The sequence below is a fragment of the Haematobia irritans genome, chromosome 4, assembly GCF_050003625.1.
Source record: "Haematobia irritans isolate KBUSLIRL chromosome 4, ASM5000362v1, whole genome shotgun sequence".
In the NCBI taxonomy this organism is placed as follows: Eukaryota; Metazoa; Arthropoda; class Insecta; order Diptera; family Muscidae; genus Haematobia; species Haematobia irritans.
Genome location: NC_134400.1, coordinates 33952775 through 33964044, shown reverse-complemented (window position 1 = coordinate 33964044; position 11270 = coordinate 33952775). Strand labels below are relative to the sequence as shown.

Here is an 11270-nt window from a genome sequence, read left to right as displayed (position 1 = left end):
TCCTTTAAGGTGAGTACTATATTCGGATTTTTCACCAAAACACTAAATTAAAAGTACAAATATATTTATGAAGACGATTATATTTTGATCGAGTCTTGGCAAATAATGGATGGAAAAGATCCAATGAATTGGTTGCATATAATTTTATATTTCTAAATTAATTAGTAAAAAAAGTAATCGTGAAAATAAGCTGGTTTACAGCTTGAAAACTGAACATAGTACTCAGCTCAGTCGGCGGCGGCTGACAGTAAATTTTTGCCTCCGGCGGCGGGCAATTATCCATTATGCGCCCTGCAGACTATAACAACATGTTTCTGTATGTCGAACGAGCTCAATCGATCGACTGAAATCGACACAAACAGCTGAATTTATAACCAGAAATCAGCTGTTTCTATGCATTCCAGTCGATCGATAGAGCTCGATCGACATACAGAAACAGGCTGTAAGTTTATTCGGACGACAGTACTAGTTTCGAACATATCCCATATATTGACCACATTATAAGTTAAGTCCGAAGGCATAATCGATACTGCTGCATGTTTAGGGTATCGATAACACATTTACCGATTATTTAGTTTCTATAAATTATACGAATTATATATAATTAATAATACATTTTTCTGGTTTAAAATTCTGATTATTTTGTTGTACGATTAATCTCAAAGTGATCTATGGCCTTTAAAAAATGATATTAATGAGGTGGCAACAATAACATCAGCTGAGTCAAACTGTTACACGTCATAGTTTGTTTGACAGACCAACAACAGCAACAAGTTAGCAAGAATTAAAGGTAAATACAAGTGTTTATAGCTTTCACCGTTATTGACTTCATTTGACTCCAGTTTAAAACGTAGGTTAGTTTTCGCATAAACATTTTGGAAGACAAAATAAGTCAACATTTCATTATTTCCCTGGTTTTTGTTTGTTTGCAGATTCAATCAATATGCGTCAACTAAAAGGTAAGGTTAAGGAAACGCGAAAGCAACGCAAGGAAAGGCGATTGGAAAATTTGGCCATACAAAATCAAATGAAAACAGTGGTTTTGCCTGTTATTGGTGTCCTGGCTTTAGTTATTGCTGTTTTCGTTTATATCAAAACCAGACCATCGGCCATAATTACCGACGTGTAGGAGAAACTACAACATACCGGCTCGACAATATAACCATTTCCGTACCTGTACAACAGTGCAATGACCGACCTAGAATGTGTAAATAAAACTATTTTAGCTCGACACGATTGCTAAAATATGATATTTCCAGTATAACTTCATAACTGGCCTTGTATCTATGTATGAATTTATATTTGCATTTGCTTGTTTTATATTTATTTGTGTAAATTCCAGTTGAAAACTATTTTTTTATATTAAAAAGAATTTTTATTTAGTTTTTTTTTTTCTACTTGTATAGAATAAAATTATATCTTTAAAATTTCAATAAAAAATTTATCGAATTCTTTGTTAAAATTTTATTTCTATAGAAAATTTAGTCAAAATTTTATTTCTATAGAAAATTTTGTCAAAATTTTATTTCAATAGAAAATTTTGTCAAAATTTTATTTCTATAGAAATTTTGTCAGAATTTTATTTCTATAGAAATTTTTGTAAAAATTTTTATTTCTATAAAAATTTTTGCCAAATTTTATTTCTATAGAAAATTTAGTCAAAATTTTATTTCTATAGAAAATTTTGTCAAAATTTTATTTCTATAAAAAATTTTGTCAAAATTTTATTTCTATAAAAAATTTTGTCAAAATTTTATTTCTATAGAAAATTTTGTCAAAATTTTATTTCTATAGAAAATTTCGTCAAAATGTTATTTCCATAGAAAATTTTGTCAAAATGTTATTTCCATAGAAAATTTTGTCAAAATTTTATTTCTATAGAAAATTTAGTCAAAATTTTATTTCTATAGAAAATTTTGTCAATATTTTATTTCAATAGAAAATTTTGTCAAAATTTTATTTCTATAGAAAATTTTGTCAAAATTTTATTTCTATAGAAAATTTTGTCAAAATTTTATTTCCATAGAAAATTTTGTCAAAATTTTATTTCCATAGAAAATTTTGTCAAAATGTTATTTCCATAGAAAATTTTGTCAAAATTTTATTTCCATAGAAAATTATGTCAAAATTTTATTTCTATAGAAAATTTTGTCAAAATTTTATTTCTACAGATAAGTCCCCGGTCTAACAACACCCAAAGAAATTTGTTAGTAGGGACAGCAGAAAAGCCTGCTGAAACAGCAAAAAGTCTGCTGAAAAAGGGACAGCAGTCATTGTTTTTTCCTATGAGTGAAAGAAAAAAACATTTTTTTGTCAAAATTCGTTTTTATTATTCAACATAGTTCCCTTCAAGAGCGATACAACGATTATAACGACCTTCCAATTTTTTGATACCATTTTGGTAGTACTCCTTCGGTTTTGCCTCAAAATAGGCCTCAGTTTCGGCGATCACCTCTTCATTGCAGCCAAATTTTTTCCCTGCGAGCATCCTTTTGAGGTCTGAGAACAAGAAAAAGTCGCTGGGGGAGAATACAGATCTGGAGAATACGGTGGGTGGGAAAGCAATTCGAAGCCCAATTCATGAATTTTTGCCATCGTTCTCAATGATTTGTAGCACGGTGCGTTGTCTTGGTGGAACAACACTTTTTTCTTCTTCATATGGGGCCGTTTTGCCGCGATTTCGACCTTCAAACGCTCCAATAACGCCATATAATAGTCACTGTTGATGGTTTTTCCCTTCTCAAGATAATCGATAAAAATTATTCCATGCGCATCCCAAAAAACAGAGGCCATTACTTTGCCAGCGGACTTTTGAGTCTTTCCACGCTTCGGAGACGGTTCACCGGTCGCTGTCCACTCAGCCGACTGTCGATTGGACTCAGGAGTGTAGTGATGGAGCCATGTTTCATCCATTGTCACATATCGGCGGAAAAACTCGGGTTTTTTGGTCAAATATGAGCTCGCGCGGCACCCATTTTGCACAGAGCTTCCGCATATTCAAATATTGATGAATGATATGACCAACACGTTCCTTTGATATCTTTAAGGCCTCTGCTATCTCGATCAACTTTGACTTACAGACGTCAAATTTTGACACGAATCATTTGAAGGTTGGTACTATATAAAAATAATATGCATTTAATACTAGCGACGCCATCTAAATATGTGTCAGACCGGGGATTTATCAGCCAACCTGTTATAGAAAATTTTGTCAAAATTTTCGATCTATAGAAAATTTTGTCAATATTTTATTTCTATAGAAAATGTTGTTAAAATTGTATTTCTATAGAAAATTTCGTCACAAATTTATTTCCACAGAAAATTTTGTTAAAATTTTATTTCTATCGAAAATTTTGCCAAAATTTTATTTCTATAGAAATATTTGCCAAAATTTTATTTCTTAGAAAATTTTGTCAAAATTTTACTTCTATAGAAAATTTTGTCAAAATTTTATTTCTATCGAAATTCTTAAAAAAAATATAGAAAATTTTGTCATTTGTTATATCTATAGAAAATTTTGTTAACATTTTATTTCTATAAAAAATTTTGTTAAAATTTTTTCCCATAGAAAATTTTGTCAAAATTTTATTTCTATAAAAATGTTTGTGAAAATTTTATTTCTATAGCAAATTTTTTGTCAAAATTTTATTTCTATAGAAATTTTTGACAAAAGTTTATTTCTATAGAACATTTTAACAAAATTTTATTTCTATAGAACATTTTAACAAAATTTTATTTCTATCGGAATTTTTAACAAAATTTTATAGAAAATTTTGTCATTTGTTATATCTATAGAAAATTTTGTTAACATTTTATTTCTATAAAAAATTTTGTTAAAATTTTTTCCCATAGAAAATTTTGTCAAAATTTTATTTCTATAAAAATGTTTGTGAAAATTTTATTTCTATAGCAAATTTTTTGTCAAAATTTTATTTCTATAGAAATTTTTGACAAAAGTTTATTTCTATAGAACATTTTAACAAAATTTTATTTCTATAGAACATTTTAACAAAATTTTATTTCTATCGAAATTTTTAACAAAATTTTATAGAAAATTTTGTCATTTGTTATTTCTATAGAAAATTTTGTCAAAATGTTTATTTTATTTCTATAAAAAATTTTGTCAAAATTTTATTTCTATAGAAAAATTTTCCATATTTTTATTTCTATAGAAAATTTTGTCAAAATTTTATAGAAAATTTTATTTTTATAGATTTTGTCAAAATTTTATTTCTATAGAAAATTTTGTCCAAATTTTATTTCTATAGAAATATTTGGTCAACATTGTATTTCTATAGATTTTGGTCAACATTGTAATTTTATAGATTTTATTTGTATAGAAAATTTTGGTTAAATGTTAAAGCCTACCTTAGATTACTGATAATGAAACTGATTAAAACCACCACAATAACAACAACGATAATACATAGTAATTCATTTAAATAATATTTTTGTTTTATTAAATTATTATTTTATAATCACATACTTCATACAACATCGCTATCGCATCCATAATCTGTATCGATATCATCGACATCTCTTTATTATGATGTATAATAATAATTATAAAATACGATTTTATTTAGTATTTCATAAATGTATGATGCTAATTTAGTACAAAACCTAAATAAAATAGTAGATATAAGTTTCATATATATATATTTATGTATATGCAATAAAAAAATAAGAAAAAGCAATACAAAGTATTAATGGAAGAATTTCATATATAATAATTCAAAATAAATATAAATCAGTCAAATAAAATATAATATTTTAAATAAAATAATTATGTATATATAAATTAAATGATTTAATTCGAAACATATATTAGCTTTATTTTTTTTTTTTTGTGGTTAATAAATTTGTGTAAGTAGATAGAACAGTACAAAGTAATATGATAGCTAAAAGGAATAACCAACAAAAAAAAAGGAAACTAACAAAAATAATATGGAAGAATAATGGCTCATTTGTTGTTACATACAAAAATTGGATTTTAAAGTATACTTTTAGGATGATTATCAAAAATCGAATTTTCTTATAATTTCAGGATATAATATTTTTGTTTTAGTGTAGTTAGTTTCATTGCACATTTTAGTTTATATAAAATTAATATTACAATTTTCGAAAAATGTTTCATGTATACAATAGGGTCGTGAGTGTGTTTATTTTACAATCATTTGTTTTTTTTTTTGTTTAAAACTAAAGCTTTTGCTTTTCTTAATTTTGTTTTCTTCTATATATATATTAACACAATTACAATTTCTCTGTAATATGTGAGAGTTTTTTGTGTATGTTTTTCAATTGAATTATAGATTTTATATTATTTCGAAAACTTATTGTGGTATCTTTAAATTGCCTTATTTATGTTTGCCATAATTTGGGAGGGGGCGTTTCTTAAAAAATCTCTAACTTAAAACTGGAATTTTTAATCACTTAAAATTTATATTGTGATAAAATCCTCTTTGTTTTAAGACAATGATTTGATTGTTCTAAAAGAATGAATAAATTTTAGTACAAAAAAAAAAAAACAAACAAAAGAAACCTATATAACCTACATTTAATACATAGTTATAATGACTAAATAAATTATGGATCAAATCTAAATTAGATGCTCTTTGATATAATTTTGTTCTTATCTTAATATTAAAGTTTTACAGTATTTTTTTCTTAAGAGTTCTCAATAAGTTAACCATTTTCAAAACAAAAAGGAAGCGGTGAACGGCTTAACAAAACTTTCTATAGAAATGAAATTTTAACAAAATTTTCTATAGAAATAAAAAATTTGACAAAATTTTCTATAGAAATAAAATTTGACAAAATTTTCTATAGAAATGAAATTTTAACAAAATTTTCTATAGAAATAAAATTTTAACAACAATTTCTTTAGAAATAAAATTTTGACAACAATTTCTTTAGAAATAAAATTTTGACAACAATTTCTATAGAAATAAAACTTTGACGAAATTTTCTATAGAAATAAAATTTTGACAAAATTTTCTATAGAAATAAAATTTTGACAAAATTTTCTATAGAAATAAAATATTGATAGATTTTTCTATAGAAATAAAATTTTGACAAAATGTTCTATAGAAGTAAATTTTGACAAAATTTTCTATAGAAGTAAAATTTTAACAAAATTTTCTCTATAGAAATAAAACTTTGGCAAAATTTTCTATAGAAATAAATTTTTGACAAAATTTTCTATAGAAATACAATTTTAATAAAATTTTCTATAGAAATACAATTTTGACAGAATTTTCTTCAGAAATAAAATATTGATAAAATTTTCTATAGAAATAAAATTTTGACAAAATTTTCTATAGAAATAAAATTTTGACAAAATTTTCTATAGAAATAAAATTTTGACAAAATTTTCTCTATAGAAATAAAACTTTGGCAAAATTTTCTATAGAAATAAAATATTGATAAAATTTTCTATAGAAATAAAATTTTGACAAAATGTTCTATAGAATTAAATTGTGACAAAACTTTCTATAGAAAAAAATTTGACAACATTTTCTGTAGAAATAAAATTTTGACAAAATTTTCTATAGAAATAAAATTTTAATAAAATTTTCTATAGAAATAAAATTTTAATAAAATTTTCTATAGAAATAAAATTTTGACAAAATTTTCTATAGAAATAAAATTTTGACATAATTTTCTATAGAAATAAAATATTGATAGAAGTTGCTATAGAAATAAAATATTGATAGATTTTTCTATAGAAATAAAATTTTGACAAAATGTTCTATAGAAGTAAATTTTGACAAAATTTTCTATAGAAATAAAATTTTGACAAAGTTTTCTATAAAAATAAAATTTTGACAAAATTTTCTATAGAAATAAAATTTTAACAAAATTTTCTGTAGAAATATAATTTTGACAAAATTTTCTATAGAAATAAAAATTTTGACAAAATTTTCTATAGAAATAAAATGTGACAAAATTTTCTATAGAAATGAAATTTTAACAAAATTTTCTATAGAAATAAAATTTTAACAACAATTTCGTTAGAAATAAAATTTTGACAACAATTTCTTTAGAAATAAAATTTTGACAACAATTTCTATAGAAATACAATTTTGATAAAATTTCCTATAGAAATACAATTTTGACAGAATTTTCTTCAGAAAGAACAATATGTTAAATATATAAAATTTTCTATAGAAATAAAATTTTTACAACATTTTCTATTGAAATAAAGTTTTGACAACATTTTCTATTGAAATAAAATGTTGACAAAATTTTCTCTATAGAAATAAAACTTTGACAAAATTTTTTATAGAAATAAAATTTTCTAAAATTTTTCTTCAGAAATAAAAGTTTGACAAAGTTTTCTATAGAAATAAAATTTTGACAAAATTTTCTATAGAAATAAAATTTTGACAAAATTTTCTATAGAAATAAAATGTTGACAAAATTTTCTATAGAAATAAAATTTTGACAAAATTTTCTATAGAAATAAAATTTTGAAAAAATTTTTCTCTATAAAAATAAATTTTTGACAAAATTTTCTATAGAAATAAAATTTTAATAAAATTTTCTATAGAAATAAAATTTTCACAAACTTTCTGAAAATGAAAGTTTTACGTTTCCCAATGTGAATTGACAATGTTAACTTATTAGATTAATTAAAATATATTAATGTTTTTCTTTTGTTTTGAGAGACTACGAGAAGCAGATTTATACACACATAATTATTTTGTTAATTGTTCAAATTAATAAAAAAAAATTAGTAAATTTCATTCAGTCATTATCACATACAACATGGGTCGTTTTTAAAATTTACTCTTTAAAATATTTTAATAATTTCTTATAAAAAAATTTTCACACATTTGGATTTGTTTGGAGCGCTTCGATTGGTTACAAATTCAAATGCATATATTTTTTGTTTGTTGTTCTTTTGTTTTAAATTTCTATACAAATTACTATTTCTTAATTTAATATTTTTTTGTTTTTAGACTAAAAGAATATAAATATGTTCGTATTTATGTATATAGACATTTCGGGTTTCATGTATTTGTATATATCTAAATTTCTTTTTTTGTAAATATATATTTGAGGTCTTAACAATTATAAGGTTTGGAAATCCAAACAAAAAAAAATGATAATAATAAAAAGAATTAGATGTTGGTAGTTGTTAGGAGGGGTATAGATTTCGAACCATTTAAAATTTACGTATATATTTAGTTGCATTTCTTTTATAATTTGTTATAAATTTTTATATTTCTACAGATTATTTTAATTATTTATAAACAAAAAATAAATCCAAAAATTTATAAAAAAAAATATAGCAGCACTCAAAATGATTGTTGCTAAATTAAACAAAAATTCTTAATTTTGGTTATTTTTCCAGGCAATTGTTGTTAGAGCAATTATTATTAATAGGAAATTTGAAAGAATATTTTGATCTATTAAAATTCATTCAATATACATAAAATTCGTAATATAAATAAATTCGAATTGAATTTAACCAGCAGAGTGTTTAGTCGTGACACAAACCACACACAATCTAAAAGACGAATTAAATTGAAAATGTCTTTAGAAAAATATCAACCATAGTTATAAAATACCGATCTTCGTTTTTTTATGATTTCTAGAATTTCTAGTCAGGCTTTGATGGTCATGAGTTTATGCAAAAAAAAAATTATTTGTTTCATATTTTTTATAATACGTTTCGATGGGGATATCCATCTTCCTCGGGGATTTACTTTATTGAAATTTGACATTTTATTATGTCTTTGCCAGATTTCAATAAAGTAAATCACTGAGGAAGATGAAAATCCCCATCGAAATGTAGAATAAAAAATATGAAATAAATAATCTTATATTTGCATAAACTCCATGAAATTAAATTTTGATAACATTTTCTATAAGAATACAATTTTGACAAAATTTTCTAAAGAAATAAAATTTTGAGAAAATTTTATATAGAAATAAAATGTTGAGAAAATTTTATATAGAACTAAAATTTTGAGAAAATTTTCTTTAGAAATAAAATTTTGACAAATTTTCAATAGAAATAATATTTCGACAAAATTTTCTATAGAGACAAAATTTTGACAAAATTTTCTATAGAAATACAATTTTGACATTTTTTATAGAAATAAAATTTTGCAAAAATAAAACTATTGACATTTATTGCAAGGAAAAAAATCGAATAAAACACCAAAAAAACAGAAATTAAAATTTTTGACAAAATTTTCTATAGAAATAAATTTTTGACAAAATTTTCTAAAGAAATAAAATTTTGACAAAATTTTCTAAAGAAATAAAATTTTGACAAAATTTTCTAAAGAAATAAAATTTTGAGAAAATTTTATATTGAAATAAAATGTTGAGAAAATTTTATATAGAACTAAAATTTTGAGAAAATTTTCTTTATAAACAAAATTTTGACAAATTTTCAATAGAAATAATATTTTGACAAAATTTTCTATAGAAATAAAATTTTGGCAACATTTTCTATAGAAATAAAATTTTGACAAATTTTCAATAGATATAATATTTCGACAAAATTTTCTATAGAAACAAAATTTTGACAAAATTTTCTATAGAAATACAATATTGACAACATTTTCTATAGCAATAAAATTTTGCAAAAATAAAACTATTGACATTTATTGCAAGGAAAAAGATCGAATAAAACACCAAAAAAACACAAATAAAATGTTGACAAAATTTTCTATTGAAATAAACTTTTGACAAAAATTTCTATTTGATTTAATTTGTGCAAAATTTTGATTAATTTACTAGATTTTTGGTAAAATTTTCTTTAACTTATGTTAGATTATTTTTGGCACGAGTGGCAAACGTGCCCGTACCTCTAGCAGGAATTGTTTGTTTTTCCTTAGGGGATCAGAATGTTTAAAAATCGATAATAACTCCATGACCTTGAAAGCCTGACTAGAAATATTAGAAATCATAAAAAAAAATTAAAATTATTTTGCTTATTTCATTATTTACTTTAGAATGGTAAAATTTTATCCAAATATTCCAAATTTTTAGAAAATTTTCAGAGTTTGTTCACATGAATATTGGGTTTAAGATATTCTCAAGTTTAAGGGCTTACATTTTCTTTAAAGTCTGTACTGGTTTTACGAATTCAATTAAAATTTTAATTGAAAATATTTTTGTGATTTTTTGTTGTGTCTGCTTAGACCTAAGTGAGCCAATTTTGAGATTTGAATCAAATCTAATTAGAATTATAATAAAGATAATAAAAATAAATAGGAAATTGATTTGTGTCGTGACTTAGTAGTACTCCTCTGGGAAATTCAAATTTATATCATATATCCTTAAATATATTTGCATGTGTACACACAAAAAAAAATATTTTTTGTTTCAAACACTAAATCCAATTCAATTAATTTTTAATTGAAATGCTTTCAATCACAGAAATGATAGTATAAATTAAAAAATTAATTGAAAGTCAATTAAAAAATCAATTGATACTATTAATTTTTGTGATTGATTTTTGTTTAAATTAAAAAATATTGTTTGAATCAATTAATTTTTTAATTGAATATTTTTTAAAACTCAATTAAAACTTTAGGGTAGGTACTATGTTCGGTTTTCGAGTTGAAAACTACTTTATTTTCGCGATTACTTTTCCTTAAATAATCAAAATTATAAATGAAAACAAACTTATTCCTGTAAAGTCTTGCCGAAATCTAGAGGAACAAGAAACTACGCATCAATTGTGTTAATTTGTCTGCTTTATATTGAACTGTTTTAATAAAGTAACCACGAAAATTTCAACGCGAAAAGCGAACATAGTACTTACCTTTAATTGGAAAAAATGTTCGTGAAGTTTTTTTCTGTTTATATAACACAAAAAAATATATATTTTTTCGGTAATGAAATGTAGACAAGCCTTTTTGTTGTTCAAGGAATTTTTTTAAGGAAAAGACTAACGTTGATACAATTATCATAGATTCAACTTAAATCGCCCATACAAAAAAAATTCTTTAAATAGAAAAATTTTTTAAGAATAATTTTTTTAGAATATCGCTGAAATGTAATATTTTTTGTGTGTCTCAAAAAAATACATTTTTTGTTGCATATATACAAAATACATACTTTTTCATTTAAAAATTAAATTGCCAGTTTTTCATATTGGATTTGAATGCATAAAAAAAATTCCTAAAAAGACGATCATTTCTAAAAATTTTCTTTCTCTGTTTTGTTTTCTTTGATTTCTAACACCTACATGGGAAAATGTAGCTTTCCTATATTAACTCATTTCATTTATAACCAAAATTGGA

General features: G+C 22.9%; 1 protein-coding gene across 3 annotated transcripts; it reads left to right on the top strand.

Moving 5' to 3' along the window:
- The first annotated feature begins 665 nt into the window (after positions 1–665).
- LOC142233036 (single-pass membrane and coiled-coil domain-containing protein 4 homolog) lies at positions 666–1462 on the top strand. Of its 3 annotated transcripts, none has more exons than XM_075303814.1 (2): positions 666–790; positions 933–1462. In XM_075303814.1, exon 2 carries the CDS (start codon positions 944–946, stop codon positions 1127–1129), a length of 186 nt encoding a protein of 61 aa, XP_075159929.1. In that variant the 5' UTR covers positions 666–790; positions 933–943; the 3' UTR covers positions 1130–1462. The 3 variants fall into 3 exon arrangements, with proteins under 3 accessions (XP_075159929.1, XP_075159927.1, XP_075159928.1); XM_075303812.1 differs by having other exon boundaries at positions 700–854; XM_075303813.1 differs by having other exon boundaries at positions 748–850.
- The last annotated feature ends 9808 nt before the right edge of the window (positions 1463–11270 follow it).